Genomic DNA, 20,845 nt, shown 5'->3' with positions numbered 1-20,845 from the left:
ATTACATAACATACTGTACACAACTTAAACATACCTAGGTACTTACTTACGTTGTAGATATTAAACGTGTACCTTCTGGTTGACTTGGCTTAATGAAGGTTTTTTTTTCAAACCGTTTTTCATTGAAAAGACATTATTTGTTTTCAAAGTAGTATTAATGTAATACAAGGCACACTATTACACTTTATTGATACATAAAAATCGCAATCGTACCTACACTTAGTAATAAATCTATCTACAAATTATAATAGCCTTCCATTGTAATGCCATTTGCAGAAATGATGACGAAATCAAACTATTCGTAGGTAGATGGAAGTATTTATTTGGCTCAAAACAAGATAAGTTTCAAGTTATCACAGTGTACTACAATAGTGGTATGAGACAAAAAGGTCTATGCTATGACTCAAAGAATGCAGGAGATTGTGGGTCTCCTACATTCCCTTTTAAGGACGTAGTACATTTATCAACTCGGAAAGGGACAGCCAGCACACTTATCCGCATGGTAACGTATAGATGACCCACGCTGAACTGTCCCACCAAACTCAATGACAGGGGGGCGCTACCATCGTTCAACTAACTATATGGTTTCCAACATGGCAAAAATCGGAACCAGCGATCCGGTATTGACGGTGGCGCCCCACTGTCAATGTCATGCATAGGACAGTTCAGTATTTTGGAACTATAAACGCCTCGCCTCGCGGTTGATAGCGCGCGAAAGGCGATACGGTGTTGATCCCTTTCAGAGTTGATAAGTCTGCTATGACCTTTATTATGCCATATGCATGCAAATAATATTTTAAGTCCTGCCACACTCTTCACTGACTCCGATGTAGTTCGGTTCCATGTGAGTTTTCCTGTTCTCTTTGCTGGCTTTGACCTGTTCTATCGTGTCCATAAGAGGCATGCCCTTCGTCTCAGGAGTGAGCATGATCATGAGGCTCGTGATCACTGCTGACGCCCCGAAGCAAAGCGCTGGCAGGATAACTGATACTCCATTCTGTGTAAGAAGTAGGATGTAGTTAGTATTACGGGACTGTTTCCTCTTGTTCTGAGCGCTGCAACTGCTGTGTAGCCAGGATCTACAGTGCAAACCCTAAGTAAAGGATAATTTATCCGTGAGTTATCGAGTCCAGCGGACATCCTAGTGTGACCCTCTCTCTGGTCAATAATGGTCACACAGTACAGAATAATAATAATGTACTTTTCTAGTAGGCAGGGTTAATATAGAAAAATGCTAATTCTGCATCAGACCCGTCAGTTACTAACCAATATCGGGCGTCAATGGCGCCAGAAGAATGCTTTCTTATCCAAGTTCAAACCTTAATACTAAAGCACACGATGCGTTGCGGTGGGATGCCGGAGCAGTGTCTTTGCGTCGTCTTAGAGTAGGCGCACACCGTTGAATTTTCGTCGGCCGATAGTTTAGTCGGGCAGTTGATCAGTATGGGCATGTATGGAGTGCGCACACTACGCCGATTCGATTTGGCCGATTCTTCATACAATTTAAAATCGGGCACAACTATCGGCCAACTAAAAATCAACGGTGTGCGCCTACTCTTGCCTACATAGAAATAACTATGGCGGGCATACGATACGACGCGCCGCGCCACGCTATACGTCGAAATCTCTGCGGTGCTTTGGGTCTTAGTACACCCACCAGTATTGGCGTCAGCGGCGCCAATACTTCGTAATCTCTGCGACATCTGTGGCGGACACACGTCGTCGCCCTATATGGCAAAATCTCTGCGGTGCGGCAACGCATCGTGTGCTTTGGCTCTTAGTATACCCACCAGTATCGGCGTCAACGGCGCCAGCAAGCCGCCAAGCCGCGCGGACAGCGAGCACAGCCCCAGCAGCGACCCACGCGAGCTGGTGGGGAACAGCTCTAGGGTATACGTGATGCCGCCCGTGAAGCACACCGCGACGATCACCTTGCCCACCAGGAAGAAGGCTTCCTTATCCCAGTTCACACCTTAGGGTGAGGCCCCATTAGTCCGTTGCGACGCTGCGACGTTTTCCATGTATTTTTTATGACGCAACACAGCGGAAAGGATTAATGGTGCCTCAACTTTAGAGCGAAAGCACACGATGCGTTGCGGTGGCGGTAAAACGCCGGAGCGGTGTCGCTGCGTCTTCTTACATAAAAATATCTATGGCGGACACATGAGCGGTGCGGCGTCGCGTCGCACGACACTTCGAAATCTCTGCGGCGCTGCATCGCATCGCATCGTGTGCTTTGGCTCTTATACCCACCAGTATCGGCGTCAGCGGCGCCAGCATGCCGCCAAGCCGCGCGGACAGCGAGCACAGCCCCAGCAGCGAACCACGAGAGCTGGTCGGGAACAGCTCCAGGGTATACGTGATGCCGCCCGTGAAGCACGCTTGGTGGGCAAGGTGATCATGGTCACCTTGCCCACCAGGAAGAAGGCTTCCTTATCCCAGTTCACACCTTAGGGTGAGGCCCCATAAGTCCGTTGCGACGCTGCGACGTTTTCCATATATTTTTTATGACGCGACACAGCGGAACGGATTAATGGTGCCTCAACTTTAGAGCGAAAGCACACGATGCGTTGCGGTGGCGGTAAAACGCCGAAGCGGTGTCGCTGCGTCTTCTTACATAAAAATATCTATGGCGGACACATGAGCGGTGGGGCGTCGCGTCGCACGACACTTCGAAATCTCTGCGGCGCTGTGTTGCCGCATCTGTGCTTTGGCTCTTATACCCACCAGTATCGGCGTCAGCGGCGCCAGCATGCCGCCAAGCCGCGCGGACAGCGAGCACAGCCCCAGCAGCGAGCCGCGGGCGCTGGTCGGGAACAGCTCCATGGTATACGTTATGCCGCCCGTGAAGCACACTGCGACAATCACCTTGCCCACCAGGAAGCAAGTGATTTTCGCCCAGCTCAAACCTTTAAGGTAAGTAGGTAAATTAATTATTTCCAAAGTAGGAATGTGTTTTAGAAAGATACATTTAACTCTTACAATAACATTTGTTCTCAAACGACTTATGCTTCAATTACACCAACGCGTGCAGATCGCCATCACCGGCGCGATGAAAGGCAATGTCAGTTTACCTGTCATTGGCTTATTAATATGATCGCGCCGGCGATGTGTCGCGATAACATTCTGGCGACAGCGGAGCATAGTCTTACGTGAATACTTGGCTTCGCACATACACTATACACATAGGTTTAGGGAGCTCGCACATGATGATGACTTATTGAGTGGTGTACCTAATTCTTAGAGAAACATTGTACCTAGGTACTATTCAACTAACAGATCGTTAAGAGTACCTTAGGTACTTATACCAAGTTACGAATTTCGTAGATAACGTATTTCCCCTGATCTTCAACGACACCCGCTTATCGCCTTAGTTTGCTGATTCTGCGTAGGTATAAACAAGAAAAGCTACCTACTAGCTAAATACTTTGTAGGTATATAGCAAGCACCCAAATACTTACTATCTGGTATAAACGCCGATAACACGCACACAGCGCCGCTGATGGCGAACCCGACGATAAGCGGCAGCTTCCTGCCGATCTTGTTCATCAAGTACAAGCTCAACAGCTCCCCGGGGAAGGACATAACCGTGGCCAGCAGGAAGTTGGTGTACTTGTTCCCCGGCAGATACACAGAGTTGATCATGAGCCCGTAGTACACAAAGTTAGACGAGAATCTAGCCGAGAGCCCAACCAGCAAACGCTTCACCATCTCCCTGGACTTAAACACTTCCTTAAGCCCTTCCCTCGTCTCATAATTCTGAATGTCAAACTTCTGTCTCAACTGCTTATCGTCCAAATTACATAGATCTTGTTCGTTTATCTTTATGTTATTTGTCTTGGCAATCACCTTCAGGTTGTTTATAGCTTGCTCGGTTTTTCCGTTTAGTATCAGCCACCGCGGGCTCTCGTGCAACGTGAAAACTAGACCCAGGAACAGAATGCAAGGCCCGTACATCACTAGGACGAGGTTCTTCCAGTGCAGTATTAACATTGCTAAAGTAGCGAAACACGTCTCTCCCATGTAGACGGCATAAGCGAACAACACTCCGGAAAGTATGCGGTATTTTCTTCCAGTTATTTCTATCACTGAAAACATAAAAATAGGTTGGTTAAGAAAACTGCAATGCTGAACACGAATTTAAATAATAATAGCCTACACCCCTACACTATCTACGCTGGCCAGACGGGTTATGTTTGTTCACATATTTATTTGTCACTTTATCACCATTACGACATCTACAAGAAGAAGAATAAGGATGTAAGTAAGTCAACTTACTCATAATAGATGCCACAGCATAGCATCCTCCGCTCAGCAACGCCTCTAAGAACTCTATAGTTACATACACCGGGTACGATGCGGCGAAGATTTTGAAAATACCCACAAAACACGTGGTGAAACAAAATATTACAATCTTCTTGCGGCCGTACCTGAAAGGCAATAATTTTTTTATAAAATATTTTGCTTAATTATCTAGGAGACCTATTAGGATATAGGACTGAAAAATTTAAGCCAAGTCATGTAAGTGGTCACCTCTGCAGAAGTACTAGTACGTACTACTCTATGATCTATCTTGCTTTGCTCTATCTCTATTCTAAAGGTGAATGGAGGATTTGGCCTACACTCCCACTCCCGCTGGCCTGAGCTAGGCGAGGTTTGATGTTCGCATAATGTCCCATACTCTCCTTTATGACATCTAAGGCGGTTATCACACTTCGCCGCGCTCCGCCGCGGAGCGCGTGATTTTCATATAAAAAATCACGCGTTGTCAGTGTGAAGTGCCGCGCGTGTTTTCTATACAAACTGAGGTACTTGCATACAATGATTAAATCTGTCGCCCGGCGCAGTGTGATAACCGCCTAAGAGAAGAGTGGGGTGGAGTAGTTCTATTATACCTATACTCTGCCGGAACACACGGTTAATTCTTACCTATCAGAGATCCAGCCAGTTATCAACATAGAGAACAACATTCCCAGGTTGTGTATGGTGCCCACCATATTGATCTGCCACGGTTGGCAGGCAAGATTGAGCTGAAATGGAAAGTGAATAAATAAATCATTTTTTCACCCACAATGGAGAGGCTCTTGACATTGATTTGATGGAAAGTGATGATCAGGTCAAAGGTGGATGTGAGCTTCACACGGACTTCCACAGAGGAACTGGCTATCTACTTCTAACTGCCGAAATACAATGCTGTTAAAATTGTTGTTAAGCCGACAGACTGATGTAAGAAGGTAGAAGCTAGCCAGGCGTACTTAAAACAAGCCCTGCCCTGCCACCAACCAAAAAGAAAATTTTGCCCCCACTGGGAGTCTGAGAACTAACCCGAGACCTCTGTCGCTTTGGGCTTTATTATTTAGGCGAATAATTGGAGTTGTTAAATAGCCCTTTACTAGGACTCCTTGTCTTGAAAGCATTTTGTGTTTATCATAATACCTACATTTTATTAAAACCCTGCCTGATCTCTAGCACAAAATTTATTTTGTCTGTCTAGCCTCTAGAAAAGTCTAGTCTAGGTAAGAAGATTTTGTCATACTTATGTAAACACTAGCTTTCCGCCCGCGGCTTCGCCCGCGTGGAATTTTGTCTGTCACAGAAAAACTTTATCGCGCGCGTCCCTGTTTCAAAAACCGGGATAAAAACTATCCTATGTTCTTTCCCGGGACTCAAACTATCTCTATGCCAAATTTCATCAAAATCGGTTGCGAGGTTTAAGCGGGAAAGCGTAACAGACAGACAGACAGACAGAGTTACTTTCGCATTTATAATATAATATTAAAATAATTAAAATAATATATTAATATATAATAGTTGGGATGGGATATACAATGTAATGTATGTTCTCATAAGTAACGACCGTGATAATGTTATCAACATCTCAATGATAAGGTAAACGGCTACTAGTTCGTGATAGTACGTAAGTTCGTAAGTTTTTTTTCTAGCTCAAATAATAAGCAAATAGAATATTATTTATAAAAATTCTTTATTACTACAAAAACTCTATTATTTAAGCTATCTAAAAAACCAAGTAACAACATTGTGGCGCCAAAAATGAGAGCAATACGAAGCTTCAAACTCTCAGAGAGCCAAAAACAGCCGTGCGGGGTGAAAATGTTGCTCTCACCGTAAGATTAGCGCTCCAACTTCTTAAGCTTATAAAAAGGTGAAGTAACGTCCATTTGCATAAAGCTTGTAATAGTGGTTTCATGTGTTCCTTGACAATTGATTTGGCTTAGAAAAAAGTTATATGAAAACGTAGAATTCCTTTAAAATTGCGATTAATTGACTCACGAAATAGCGTACATATTATTTTTCGGGTGTCCCCTGTTTCGTGATACTACCGAATCAAGGATATTATGGATAATATTTTGATGCTTGGTTTTTAAATAATTATTTATGATAATTGAAATGTAAGTTATGAAACAAATAATACATTTATTTAAGTTTCTCATGATCTAAATTCGGTATGTGTTTCGTTCACTAGAATTTATATGACACGAGTTTAAAGTTCACTTAAATGACCAATTTTAAGATAAATTAGCATAAGTTCTACGAGCGTAATTTTGGTTTTAATTCGATTCGTTTTATTTATCTTGGTTTATTTGTATTTTATATGGGATAGATAATAGTTAATTGACACAATTTAACAATAATCCATGAATTTTACTTGGGGAATTTGGAATAATCAGTATCACGAAACAAGAAACCGTAATTATTGTTACTTTTTCCCAAGTTCGTGATATATAAATGTATAGTGTTAGGTACTTGTATGACACATAACATCAAAGAAATCGACATATTTTTTAGTTTTTAATACTTAGGTAAGTAGGTAGGTAGGTAGTAATACTTAGGTAGGTACCTAAGTAATAAATTAATTAATTTTTATTATGAGTCATTGGCGTATATGGGGTTATTTTCAGGGGGGGACTACCCTCACTTGAAGCAGCACCAGGGGTGGGGGGTTAGTCCCCCTCCTCATTTTTTAAATTTAGACTTGTATGAATATTTTCACATCGTTAGAAATAAAAAATCTAAATTTTATGGGTACGAAGGGGAGGGGAGGGGGGGGGTAAGGCCCCCCTACATTTCTGATAGTTATATAAATATTTTCACATATTGTTAGAATAATAAATCAAAACTTTATACGAAGGTACGTACCTACCTAGCTAGACAGACTCACATTATTTGTCATGAATATTTCAGGTAAGTAATATCGTCAATTTCACAGAATTATTTTATTCTAAATTTATACTATCGTTTTTAAATTTATTAAACCCTTAATCATTATTAAAATATCCTAACTCGATGCGTAAAACTTTATCCCGAAATAGGGGACATGAGTTCACGAACTTAGAAACAGAGCAAAATTTTATCACGAAACAGGATCCAAACAAGAGGTCCGCAGAACAATTAATATTAAAAAAAGTTTAAACAATATAACTATAATTTATGTATTAAGTTACTGTCAAAAGACCAAACTTTAGCATACAAAAGCTTTCATATTGATATCATCCTTGGTTATTTTTAAATAAATTGTTAAAGTCGTAAGAGCCTTAATATACCGAAGTAGGGGGCACTTACCTTACTCGTGCATTGATGATCCTGTTTGGCAGCATATTTGTTTAATCCGAGATAAATATTATGTAAGTAAGACCAGTTTCCTACATAACTAAGTAATCAATCTAATCCAAATTCTTCAACTGTTAATTTAAATCTGTTTTAATAGTCTTATACCTAAACAATATAAAAATGTATAAATATCGAAAACTGTAGATATTTTTACTAAAAACATATTGAAATTTGATCAAATTTGACAGTTGACGGACGGATTAGAATTGAAGAAAACCGGCCTAGATCGATATCAAATCTATCTTAAACTTTGGTATCAATACAATAACATAGACTACTCGTAGTGTTAGTAGGTCACAATTTTGGGTAGCCAATAATACCATTGAGAGCTCATTGAACTGCACATTTACACCAAAAACTTAAATTAGAGAAGAAATTATAGAATAATAACTAAAAAGAAGAAATAATACCTATTTGTGTAGAAATTACAAAATTAAATGAATTTCCTAAGTAAAATGATACTCCTTATTATTCTCCATTATCTTATTACAGTTAATAATAAAATCTAAAATTAGCCTACCTAAATGTAGTGTAAACAAACAATCAGATTGCAAGAGACTAATGTCGGAGCAATAATTAGGTACAGTACTTTGTATAGAGTCATTAAGGACAGATCTCCAAAACATTTACGTATTTAACTTTTGCCTGTGGCTCAAAAAGAGGCAATATACGAAAATCTTAAAGGCTTCATCGTTGAGTGACCGGTGCCTGATGTAGCTTTATTTTTGTATGGGTTTATCGCGTAAAATCGATAAAAAGTCTGATAAAAGCTTATGGTGGCGTGAATCCTAGGCCTACAGGACACCTTTAACTTAGGAATGTAGGTGTGTATGATACTACACAGAATAAAAATATGTAGGTACTATGTACGTAGATACATACGTCACTCACTACTCGCTCGTGAGTCCATTGTGGTTTAAACCCGCTGCGGTTTTGTTTCCGATGCCTGCTCGGGGAGATGAACAGCCCTGATGATACAAACTTACATGGGAGACTACGCTGTTCTGGCTCTCGTAGACCCAGCTGCTGCAGCGCTCCACCTCCTCGGTGAAGGCATCCGACGAGCACCCTATGGAACTGTTGTCCAGCACCGGGCTCCAACATCTGTCTACGGAGCTGTTGGGCCACCATGACACTTGAAAGGCCTCAGTAGCACCTTCACATTGTGGCACTCGACATCTGAAATATTTTTTCAAATCTTTATAAAGTTAACAATGTTATGAGGCAGACTACAGACTTTTCGTCGGCACTCAAAAACAACCACATTATTTTAGAGTTAGTGAATTTAATTTTCTTGTATTTTCAAGTAGTAGCTAAAGCGCCACCAAAATCAAGCCCCATTTCTTATTTTCAACAATATAAATCTATAAAAATATTATAAAGAGGTAAAGATTGTGTGTTTGTATTATTTGTTAAATTGTAAGGGGTAATCTCGGGATCTACTGAACCGATTTAAAAATTATTTCACCAATAGAAAGACACTGCTGAGTGTCATAGGTTATATGTATAAAAAACCGAAAAATTACACGCGGGCGAAGCCGCGGGCGGAAAGCTAGTTGTAAATAACTGGATAATTAATAGGCACCTTCTAAATGAAAGAGTTTCATGTAATTACTTTGTATGTAATGTTGTTGGTATACCGTAAATAAAAAAATAAAAAAGAGTTCCAGAAAAAGAGGGCCTACAACCTCTGTGGTTGAGGATTTCGGGTGAAGCTCGCTTACACCTTAGGCCCGATCTTCACTTTCCATCAGGCATCCTGCATCTCATGCAGGTCCCGTTGTCGATAAAAAACATGCTAAAGAATTTGAATTATAACGCTTACCGGTATCCCACGTCTCCAACCACAAATATGTAGTTGATGTTACACATGGTCACGAAGAATGTAGCCACGCAGACCAGCAAATACTGCGTAATCTGGTACTTTCCATATTTTTCAAGAACTTCCCATATTTCGTACACTTTGTCTTCTTTAACGTCACCCTTTTTCGCTTCCATTTTAATTACACTTTGAACACTGAACGGTTAATGTTTGCCAATCCTGCCAACAGCTCGATCCAAGAGTTTGTAAGACATTAATATATTATTGCCTAAGTCAATACTTGTAAAGTGTTTTTATTGACTGACGCTCTAGATGCGATTAATATTATCGCAGTCCTCGGTCTTCAAGCACGACTTGGAGGCGGAAGAGACGCTATCACTAAGTGACAAACAAATATTATGTCTAATAGATAGTTCCTTCTTTCGGTAAGTTGCTCCAAGTGTGACACTGTGACACTTCCAAGCAACGCCACACAAGCAAATCTTAACGAGGTTTTGGTTTTGCTATGTTGTAAAAAAAATATTTATACGATATCTTATAATAAGTGTTTGCGATCGGCTCACCACAGCGACTGTGGAGTCGAGAGCAGCGTGTAGGTACGTCTTATAATTAGGTAATTATACCTAATTATACCTATTAAGTGTTAATTGTAAGACTTTTGTAAAGCTCGTTAAGTATGTATTAAAATAGTAACTACTAAGTAGGTATCTAGTGTTTTTTAGCATCTCCTCGATCACATTAGTGGTGCTGCTAGGAAGTATACTTCGTAGCCGTGCCACTTCGTAATAGTATACAGGGTGGAAACGATAAAGTGATCTCATTCGATTATTTCTAAACTATACAAGATATCGAAAAACTGGTTACTAATCCTGAAAGTGCTTCACAAGCTCTATCCAACGGTACCAATATTAGGTTACAGAATTAACTGAATCTATCCGAAAATTTAATGTTTCAGCCTCCTAATTATATTATTTTTTGGCTGGCATACATTTAGTATGGCTGGCATACATTTAGCCAGCCATACTAAATGTATGCCAGCCAAAAAATAATAGAAGTATTAATTTTTTTTATTAAATAATAAACACTTAAAATGAACTTGTAAATTGTATTCTTATTTAAATTGTTTGTTGTAAAACATTGGTTTTAGGCTTTACTTGCTATAATATTAACAAGACATCAGTGCCATGACTGTGGCTGTACTAAATGTATGGAAGATGGAAACATTGAATTTTCGAATGGATCCAGTTTATTTTGTAGCCTATTAGATAGAGCAGGATAGAGCTCGTAAAAGCACTTTCAGGATCAGTAACCAGTTTTTGAATATCTTGTATAGTTTTTAATATTATGTAGTTTTACTAAATGTATGGAAGATGGAAAAAATGAATTTTCGGATAGATCCAGTTTATTCTGTAACCTATTATTGGTACCGTTTGAAAGAACTTGTGAAGCACTTTCAGAATCAGTAATCAATTTTTCGATATCTTGTATAGTTTAGAAATAATCGAGTGAGATCACTTAACGTTTCCACCCTGTATACAGGGTGTACCTATGTACAGAAGACAAATTAACTCGCGTTTTAACAGGTATGTTAATAGAGTACGATAGAGCACATTTATCTACCACAGCCAAATTGCATGAATGAACTATAAGGACGATTCGAAAATGTTTTTTAAATAGGGATCTCAAATAAATGATGCGAATCCGACTATAAAAAAAATAAGAAAAGGTCAAACCTTGAACTTAATTTGATTATTTCGAGATGGCAAGTACTTAGGTAATAGATTAATGAGCATGCGCAATGAGTTCTATCAAAAGTTATTTCTTAACTTAAGCATGCATGTTTGTGTTTGAATTTACACGCCTATGTTATTGTACTTACTTACCTAGGTCATAAAATATGTTTCACTATAATTGCAGGTTAACTTCCATGCTACTTTTAAATTAACCAGCTTGAAAGTTGGGAAAACTGAAAAAAAATTCAAGTCTCTATAAAACGGGAAATATTATTGTCTTAAAATAAGTAATATTGTAGCGCGTCTAATAACGCCAGCTATCAGCAATCCGAGTTAACTCATCGATTTGCCTCGTTCCTGTCGCGCTCACTCTGGTTCGCGTCGTATGCGTATGCGCCAACGAACTGTAAAACACCACTCTAGTTCGTGCCCTGTGCGTCGGCCAATCAAGCGGCCAGAAAAATACCACGTTTACCACGTACCGTTATTGCTGTACTGCGTCTGAGCAGTACAAGTCAGTTGATTGTGAGCTTCGAAGCGAAATACACACTTGCCAAAAATACGTCGTTCTTTTTTGAAAAAGAACCCAAAACCCTGAGAAGAGCCCTACTTTTAACGCTGCCACGCTAAAATATGAATTTTAGCTGCTTTCCTGTATGACACATTATAATAATCTAGAGACTTTATAATACGTTTCAAGTTTCAACATTATTAAACAATTGATGTTTGGATTGTAAGATGTGATAATTATTATCTCATCTTGTAACAAATCCTTAGTTATAAAACGCTCATGTAACTGTTAAAACGTAAAGTAGGATGTGTTATTTGGTTATTATCTAATTTTAAATTTTTGAGTTGCTTCCCAAGCAATCAACTAGAACAATGTTATCTAAAAATAGTGATTTAAAAAAAGAGGAGAAAGTGCACGAAATATGGGAGGTTTTGGAAAAGTTTGGGAGGTACCAAGCGATGCAGTACACGTTTATGTGCGTGCCCACCCTCTTCATCACTATGGCGAATATAAACTACATATTTGTTGTGGGCGACGTCGGTCACAGGTGAGCTGTATTTTTAAATAAAGTTTTTACTGTAAAGCCATTAAAACCAAATACCAAATCTAAGTTTAGTGACTGGGCTACTAAGGGAATATACAAAAGTCGAAATACGTTATATGAGCTTTATGGCATGAAAAAGTATAATAATAGTATATCTTTTCTTGAACATGTGAAAAAGTATTCAAAAATTTTTAAGAAGGTTTGCTTCATGGCTAAGTCTTTTTATATTCGGGACAAGATAGGGAACGCCAGTAATAAAATAAAAGAAACTTGGAATGTTATCAACCGAGAGACTGGTAAACTAAAACCAAGAGATAATGACTTTTCTCTCAAAGTTCACGATAATTTGATATCTGCAGATAAAGATGTAGCAGAAGCTTTTAACAAATTTTTTGTTAATATAGCTTCAGCAACAACTGCCAACTTAAAGTCATCTCCCTCCGAGGCTGAAGAAATATTGAAAACCCACGTGACACCCTGTGACTCGCACTTCTCTTTTAAACATATTACTCCATTAGATATCACTAAAACTTTTAATCTTTTAAATGTAAAGAGTACAACTGATATCTGGGGCATCTCTGTCAAGATAGTCAAACACATTATTGATATAATTTCCCCACAGTTAGCGATAATATTCAATAATTGCATAGATAAGGGAATCTTCCCCGACCTCATGAAACACAGTAGACTAATGCCATTATTTAAGTCTGGTAGCAAAACCGACCCTGGCAATTATAGACCCATTTCTATCTTGCCCGCTTTGAGCAAGATTTTTGAAAAAATCATACAGGAGCAACTTATGATTCACTTTGGCTCTAATAAACTATTTCATAGTGAACAATATGGTTTTACCAAGGGTCGTTCCACCACCGATGCCGGGGTTGCACTACTTAAGCATATCTTCGAGGCTTGGGAGAATTCTCAAAATGCACTAGGGGTCTTCTGTGATCTCTCAAAAGCTTTTGACTGCGTAGAACATCAAACGCTAATTCGCAAACTGCACTATTATGGGGTAAAGGACTCGGCTTTGGATTTAATACAATCCTATTTAAACTTTAGAGTTCAAAAAGTCGACATAAATGGTGTTTTGTCTTCTGGGTCACCTGTGACAATGGGAGTTCCGCAGGGGTCCATTCTGGGTCCATTCTTGTTTCTTATATACATTAATGATCTACCATATTTTGTTAAAGACTCTTGCGAAATCGTGTTATTTGCTGATGACACATCTTTGATTTTTAATATTGATAGAAGTAAAAATAACTTTGACGATGTAAATAATGCACTAACAAGAGTTTTAAGTTGGTTCACTACAAATAATCTACAACTGAATGCAAAGAAAACAAAATGTATAAAATTCTCTTTGCCTAACGTAAAAACAGTTAGTACCCAAATAGAACTTAATAATAATGCAATCGATCTGGTAGAATCTACTGTATTTCTGGGAATTACCCTGGATTCAAAACTCCAGTGGGGCCCCCATATAGAAACTCTGGCGGGAAAGCTCAGCTCAGCGGCTTTTGCAATAAAAAGAATACGGTCATTAACCGATGTTTCAACAGCTCGCTTAGTCTACTTTAGCTACTTTCATAGCCTAATGTCATATGGAATCATGCTATGGGGCAAAGCTGCAGATTTTGAAACAATATTTATTTTGCAAAAACGTGCCATAAGATACTTGTATAAAATGAAAGCAAGAGCGTCCCTTAGAGAATTGTTTAAAGAAATTGGCATTCTCACGGCCGCTTCACAATACATCTTAAACTGTATTCTATTTATTCAACAAAATATTAATGAATTCAAAAAGAAAAGTGATATTCACCAAATCAATACTAGAAATAAAAATAAATTGGCTATACCCGCTTTTAGACTTAATAAAGTGTTTGCCACCTTTATGGGACAAGGTATCCATTTTTATAACAAAGTCCCTGATAAATATAAAGAGCTACCGTACAATAAATTTAAAGGTATAGTTAAAGATCACATGCTTAAAAAAGCCTATTATACAACTCGAGATTTTCTTAATGATAAGTCATCCTGGGAGTAGGATTATGGTCCTCTCATGCTCGCACTAAAAAGAATTAAAATCGTGCTATGAAAAGTAATGTATAAACTAATCTAATTTTCTAAAATGTTATAGTGTCATGCTTCTCAATCTGGACTGTTACTTAGCTTTATTATTGTTTTTTTTTTTTCTAAGAGATAACTTGGTATTGTCATTCTCACTAAAATGTCTCTGGGGTGGTGGCGTAGTGAGGCGGGTCGTTACATTCCCTCTAATATGGTCGAGTGAAGCGATGGCTGGTTCACTCGTCATGTCTGTGAACAGGCGCTGCTTTCGGGGACTGGTCAATCCAAGTTATTCCAATTTATGTATGCGAGTCATTTCTACTAGTATTTAAGTATGTAATCTGTAAGTCTAGATATTAGCACGTCACTACCTTGTTTAATATACCACGCAATTTTGTATACCCATTATACACTATACAAGAATGCATGGTAAATTCAGTGAACTGCTCCTGAATCGAATGTACCTACTACTGCTATTTCTATTTATTTATATTAACCGGCAGACAGTGGTGACTGAGTTTGTTGCGGCGCTTCTTCTCAGCACTTGCCAAATGTTGGTCTCGAAGCGCTGGTAGGGTAAAAAGATTATGAGACATGTAGAGGCTCCTTAAGAGCAAAATGACGATTTGTAAGAACTATTTATTAGTCTAAACAAATAAAGAAATTTTGACTTTTTTTTTTTTGACTTTTTTTAAAACTAAGTTTTGCCGGCGGCTTCATCTGCTTTTGTTACAGCCAGTCAATAAAGAGAAATTGAGAGAAGTTTCTTTAACCATACAAACTTTCATTTAATTTGTTTCATTCCTTTTTCAACCGACTATTCTCATGTCTGAAAAATTTTTTTTCCATCTACATACATAAAGCCGACCGGATTTGAAAATCTTTTTTTGTTTGTGGTCCCATAAAAATACTCATTTGCAATATTATTTTTTCTAACTTTACGCGATGACTAAGTAGACTGTAAGATCAAAATCGCAGTTTCTTCTTTCCTGCTTTAGGACAATAACAAGGGCAAGTGCTGAGAAGAAGCAGCACAAGGTGGACAGATGACAAAAAAAGGTTGCAGGGAGGGTACTAGACTGAAAAAAATTGGAGGATACCAATCAGCAGTATAGGTTTTGTGGCTGAAATAATGACGATGATGATGATAAAATCTTCCAGATGTCGAGTCCCAGAATGCGAGGGTCCTCTAGACGTGTTCAGTCCTGCCTGGTGGCCCAACCAGACCATAGACCGGTGTTCGAGGCCGATCCCAAGCAACTACACTGGCGGGGTTTGCTCTCCAGAACACTTTCATGGAGAAGTAGAACCCTGCTCGCGTTGGGTGTACGAGAATCAGGACAGCGTGGTGTCTTATGTAAGATTTAAAACAGTTTGGTGTTTGGTGTAGTGGTTCGAAACGGACTACTATTCCGGAGGTTACGGGTTCGATTCCCGCACAGTACAAACATTTGTGTGCATGAACATATGTTTGTATTGGACTGGGTGTTTTCTATGTATAATATGTATGTATTTAAAAAAAGTATTTAAGTATGTTTATATCCGTTGTCTAGTATCCATAGTACAAGCTTTGCTTAGTTTGGGACTAGAAGCGCAGTGTAAAAATGCCCGCAAACTACAGATTTTTAGTCGGCCGACCGGTAGTAGGGCCCGATTCTAATTTGTATGAAGAATCGGCCGATACCAATGTGCGCACTTTCATACATGCCACCATGATTAACAGCCCGACGCAACTATCGGCCGACAAAAAGTCTATAGTCTGCGGATAGGCTTATGCTTATTTAGAAGATAAAGGGAATATATTATAGGTATCGATTCCTGATTGGAAGTATATCCTGTAATATAGTTGGTAGAGCCTTGTTTTAATGACTTGAAATGGAAAATCAATAGTTGGCATGGAAAAGTTCTTTCTTAAAACGTTAAATTTAAACCAAACTTGTAAATAAATAAGTGATTAGTGGTACCCGTGTAGAGCCACCAGAATCAAATAAAGCTAATAAAACACTGCCTCGTGAAAATTTCGTTATTACTGTACAAATAAGGTAGGTAGTGACATTGTTAATTACTTATGCTTCAACCACACTGACGCGTGCAGTGGGTCTAGACAAAGTGCAAATTATAATCGCAAACCAGTCGAAAAGTGGTCGAATAGCCCCTTTTTTGTATGGAGTTTTGACGGATTCGATTTTTGATTCGATCAAAAAGTGCGTTTTGTGTAGGGCAGATCCTATGAAGCGCCGCGATCCTATGATTGGTCTATGAAGCGCCGGCGCGATAGCGGTCTGAAGGCCTAGGAAAAATACGTGTTTGAAAAAAGTTAAGAGTTCTATTAATCTAATCTCTATTAATCTAATCTCTAAAAATTAAATCTATTATCAATAAATAGGAGAGCACCTACTGCTTCCAATTTGTCTATATTACGATTACGCTAACAGAACATAATAATTATGTTTATTACGGTCATATAATAGGCACGAGTATATGACTTGTCTAGACTTCGTGATTTACAAATTACAATAAATATACTACTTGTTTAAATAGAATTAAATTACGAAATAAGTAAATAGACTCACATAATAATGTAGATTTATCTTAACTTATCTTACTCAAATACCATGTTAATAATAAGTTGTTTTTTACAATGGTTATTTTTAGTGCTAGGCTTTTAACTATTTTTTCTGACGAGTTTGGTTTCTAATTAGCTTGTAACTAATTATAGCTCATCTTCGAGATTGAGGACTAAAATTATACTTATTTGTATGCCACAACAACAGCTTTAAAGGAAAATGCCACACTGGTTGCGGTCTGCGGTTTGCTGTTAGGTCTAAGTGAACGCAGTCCGTATCCAGACGGTTTGCGTTCTTTGGTCGAAACCGTATGATCAGATCGCATCAATGCAAAATGTAGAGACCTACAATATTGTTCCTACATCATGCGGGCTGCTTACTTTAAACCTGACAACAGACCGCAAACCCATCCAGTGTGGAAAATTATTTTGTCACGTTTGTTGCCCAGCCCATATGTTGTCCCGAAGTGGTGGTAGGGCAAGCTATATTCGGGAAGTGTATAAGTGTAAGAAAGGGCATAAGTACTGAATAAACTAAGTATGTATTTGATTTGATTTGATTAGAATGATGTTATGTTGTACATTTCAGCTCGACCTAGCCTGCCAGCCCTGGAAAATAAACATGGTGGGCACCATCCACAACCTGGGAATGTTGTTCGCCATGCTCGTCACTGGTTGGCTCGCTGATAGGTACGTAAAGTTAAATTATGTATGAGATTAAGCGACGAAATGATGAATAGTGTCGGACTGACTGGCCGACTACGTAGCCAGGATAGCCCAACGGTGAAGTGTAAAGTGGTCGGACTAGCCGACTCGAGATCCGAGGAACGCGGGTTCGAATCCCACCGCGGCGTTCGACTATTGGAGCCCACTCGTAACACAAGCTTATTTAGCTTAACACGAGCTAAAAAAAAATTAGCTTAGTATTGGGGGTTAACGAGGCTATTCATAATTTGTGCAATACAAATTAATATTAGGTATGTAATAAATAATGTATTAATATTACAGTTGTAATATTAACTTAGTAACGCTGCTTTAGTACTACTGGTCCTCGATGAGTAGACTCCTATGGTTTTGTTTTCAGATTCGGGCGCAAGTTCACATCAATATTTTGCTTGACAGCGTGCTTTGTTGGCATCTTCAAGATCTTCGCCTCATCGTACCCTGTGTATCTGACTTTAGAGTTTGTGGAAGCTTTGCTGAGCGGAGGCAGCTACTCCGTCGGAACGATTATAAGTGAGTCTTACAACTTTATTGCTGAAGTAGTCATCATTATTGTAATTTACTAAGATTTGGATCGTTTATCTATTTACATTTCTATTTATAGAAGTTAGTAAGTGACACACCGTTACAATGTAAAATCTACTTTAGCCATGGTCGGTCTAAAAGCCTTAAGTTTTACAAAATGAAAAATATTGCTTTCTTATACTCTTACAGTGCTAGAAATAGCCGGGAGAAGGCACCGAATACTTTCTGGAGTAGTATTTGCGTATGCAATTTACATGGGAGAGACGTGTTTCGCGACATTAGCGATGTTCGTGCCCAATTGGAAGACTCTGATCGAAGTAGTGTACGGACCCTGCATGCTGTTTCTGATCCTGATCTTTTATCTAGACGAGAGTCCGCGGTGGCTAATCCTGAACGGAAAGACTGATCAAGCGATACACAACTTAAAGATGATCGCGAAAACAAATGATATAAAAATTAACGAGCAAGATCTCTGCAACGTAGACGATAAGAAATTGAAGCAGATGTTTGATATCCAGAACTATGAAACAAGGGAAGGGCTCCTAGAAGTGTTTAAGTCTAAGGAGATGATGAAGCGTTTACTGGTCGGTTATATGGTGAGATTCACGTCTAGCTTCGTGTACTACGGGCTCATGATCAACTCAGTGTATCTGCCGGGGAACAAGTACACCAACTTTCTGCTGGCCACGGTGATGTCCAGAGGCGGGGCAAGACCTAAATTTGATGTGGGCAAGACAGATTTCGCGAGGCCTTGTTCTGTGGCGACTAGGGCTTGAATACCGGAATTCCGGAATTTCGTAACTCCGGAATTCCGGATAGGTTTTTTCCGATATTTCAATTCCGGAACTGAAGCCAATATCGTATTCCGATATTGAAATTTTTCATAAATTATTTTAAGTTTTCAAAATGATTTTTATCCAAATCGGTCCTTCTCTCTTTTTCTTCAAGACAGGGGTAAAAGCCTTATTAAGGAATTACAGGCCCATCTGGGTTCTGAGTCATGTCTACAAGCTGTTTTTGAGAGTCATCACGAATAGTCTCGCGCGTAGGTTCGATGACTTATAGCCTCTCGAGGAAGCCGGTTATCGAAAAGGTTAACAGTACCATATACCACATCTATACGCTACGGCAGGTTATACAGAAGACCGAAGAGTCTAACTTGCCATTATGACTGGCGTTCTTGGACTATTAGAAGGTCTTTGAGCCTGGCTGAGCACGAGGGCGATTCTATATTACGTTATATTACGTCGAATCCAACTCGGCTGGGGAGCGTACGAGAAACTACATAACATCTTTTCAACCAAAACACCTCAGTACTCAAAGACGAAAGTCTACAATTAGTGAGTGTTACCAGTAGTGATGACATTATGTTTTGAAAACGTGGCCTCTCACTATAAATAGGCCTTATAATAAGCTCAAAGTTGCACAGCGTGCTATGAAGAGGGCTAATGCTCGGTGTTTCTTTTCGAGATCGAACCAGAAATGTGGAGATTACTACAGTCGCCTGACATAGCGGTCGGATTTGCAAGCTGAAGTGGCAATGGGCAGGGCACATAGTACGTAGAACAGACGGCCGATGGGACAAGGTCCTGAAGTGGATGCCACATACGTGTACATGTTTGTCGGGTGGCGCTTTCTTTTTTTAACCAACTCCGGAACTAGTTCCGGAATTCCGGAGTTGAGTGCCCAATATCGGAAATCAGTTCTGGAATTGAAAACTATCCGATTTTGCAAGCCCTAGTGGCGACCTGAAGACGGATTTTATGAAATAATAAAAAAAAAAAAAGGGTCAAAGGTCTATACATTGACAGTTTCTGATTTCTTGATTCAGTGATTATTTTTAAAGGAATATTGCGCCAAAGAATAATGTTCGTCACTTAAAACCGTGTTGTTGCTTAATTTTGTGTCTGATTATGGCTGAATTTGTTTGGAAAAAAATATATTTTTATTTTTAACTACATTGTTTAGCTATCAAGTATTTATATTTAATAGTCAATGTTCGTATTGTGATATTGTCATCTCCACCTTGTATACATTTTTTCAAAATTTTTGATGCGCGAGGCCCCTTGTACCGCGAGGCCGTAGGCGGTGGCCCACGTCGCCTACGCCTTGCGCCGCCTCTGGTGATGTCCTTCCCCGGGGAGCTGTTGAGCTTGTACTTGATGAACAAGATCGGCAGGAAGCTGCCGCTTATCGTCGGGTTCATCATCAGCGGAGCAGTGTGCGTGATATCAGCGTTTGTTCCAGATAGTAAGTACACTTTTACAATACTCTGCACTAATGATTAGGAACACAAAGCATAGCCCTCTCCATAGCACGCTGTGCAACTTTGAGCTTCTCTATTAAGGCCTATAGTGAGAGGCCACGTTTCCGAACCATAAATTATCACTGGTAACACACATTGGTTGTAGACTTTAGTCTTCAGGCACTGAGGTATTTTGGACGAAGAGATGTTGCGTACCGAAGTGGACCGACGATATCTTAAAGGTAGCAGGACGCAGGCCGCTACCAACCGGGCAACATGGAAAGCATTGCATTGGGTGAGGCCTATGTTCAGCAGTGGAAGTCCTATGGCTGAGATGATGATGATGAATGAAGGAAATGATAAATGTCTGATGAAAAGGTGGTGAAGGGTTAAATATGTAAGTCCGGAATACAAACTTTTTGAATGCCTATTTTTCTGTAAAGTAAGATTTTTATGATGCTATTCATATTATTTAGATAG

At 39.3% G+C, this 20,845-nt stretch overlaps 2 protein-coding genes across 2 annotated transcripts; one reads left to right on the top strand and one right to left on the bottom strand.

The window, feature by feature from the left end:
* Positions 1-231: 231 nt before the first annotated feature.
* On the bottom strand, positions 232-10,051 carry LOC135078714 (solute carrier family 22 member 20-like). Its single transcript, XM_063973261.1, has 8 exons — positions 9,455-10,051; positions 8,616-8,808; positions 4,930-5,030; positions 4,279-4,430; positions 3,462-4,088; positions 2,667-2,909; positions 2,254-2,381; positions 232-997 (listed from the first exon to the last, which is right to left on the bottom strand). Exons 1-8 carry the CDS (start codon positions 9,625-9,627, stop codon positions 797-799), a joined length of 1,818 nt encoding a protein of 605 aa, XP_063829331.1. The 5' UTR covers positions 9,628-10,051; the 3' UTR covers positions 232-796.
* A 2,015-nt stretch (positions 10,052-12,066) lies between these two features.
* On the top strand, positions 12,067-18,896 carry LOC135078712 (solute carrier family 22 member 1-like). Its single transcript, XM_063973260.1, has 5 exons — positions 12,067-12,242; positions 15,468-15,663; positions 17,462-17,562; positions 17,957-18,108; positions 18,310-18,896. The coding sequence occupies exons 1-5, from the start codon at positions 12,067-12,069 to the stop codon at positions 18,894-18,896; spliced, it is 1,212 nt and encodes a 403-aa protein (XP_063829330.1).
* The last annotated feature ends 1,949 nt before the right edge of the window (positions 18,897-20,845 follow it).

This window comes from Ostrinia nubilalis, chromosome 15 (assembly GCF_963855985.1).
Source record: "Ostrinia nubilalis chromosome 15, ilOstNubi1.1, whole genome shotgun sequence".
In the NCBI taxonomy this organism is placed as follows: domain Eukaryota; kingdom Metazoa; phylum Arthropoda; class Insecta; order Lepidoptera; family Crambidae; genus Ostrinia; species Ostrinia nubilalis.
Note: the sequence above shows the minus strand (reverse complement) of the source record. Positions and strands in the feature narration are given on the sequence as shown.

Coding starts and splice junctions, on each gene's coding strand:
- LOC135078714 (XM_063973261.1), bottom strand. CDS start 9,627: ATGGAAGCGAAAAAGGGTGACGTTAAAGAAGACAAAGTGTACGAAATA. Junction 8,809..9,454: donor GTTGGAGACGTGGGATACCG/GTAAGCGTTATA, acceptor AAAATATTTCAG/ATGTCGAGTGCCACAATGTG. Junction 5,031..8,615: donor AGAACAGCGTAGTCTCCCAT/GTAAGTTTGTAT, acceptor TTTCCATTTCAG/CTCAATCTTGCCTGCCAACC.
- LOC135078712 (XM_063973260.1), top strand. CDS start 12,067: ATGTTATCTAAAAATAGTGATTTAAAAAAAGAGGAGAAAGTGCACGAA. Junction 15,664..17,461: donor AGGACAGCGTGGTGTCTTAT/GTAAGATTTAAA, acceptor TGTACATTTCAG/CTCGACCTAGCCTGCCAGCC. Junction 17,563..17,956: donor ACTGGTTGGCTCGCTGATAG/GTACGTAAAGTT, acceptor TTTTGTTTTCAG/ATTCGGGCGCAAGTTCACAT.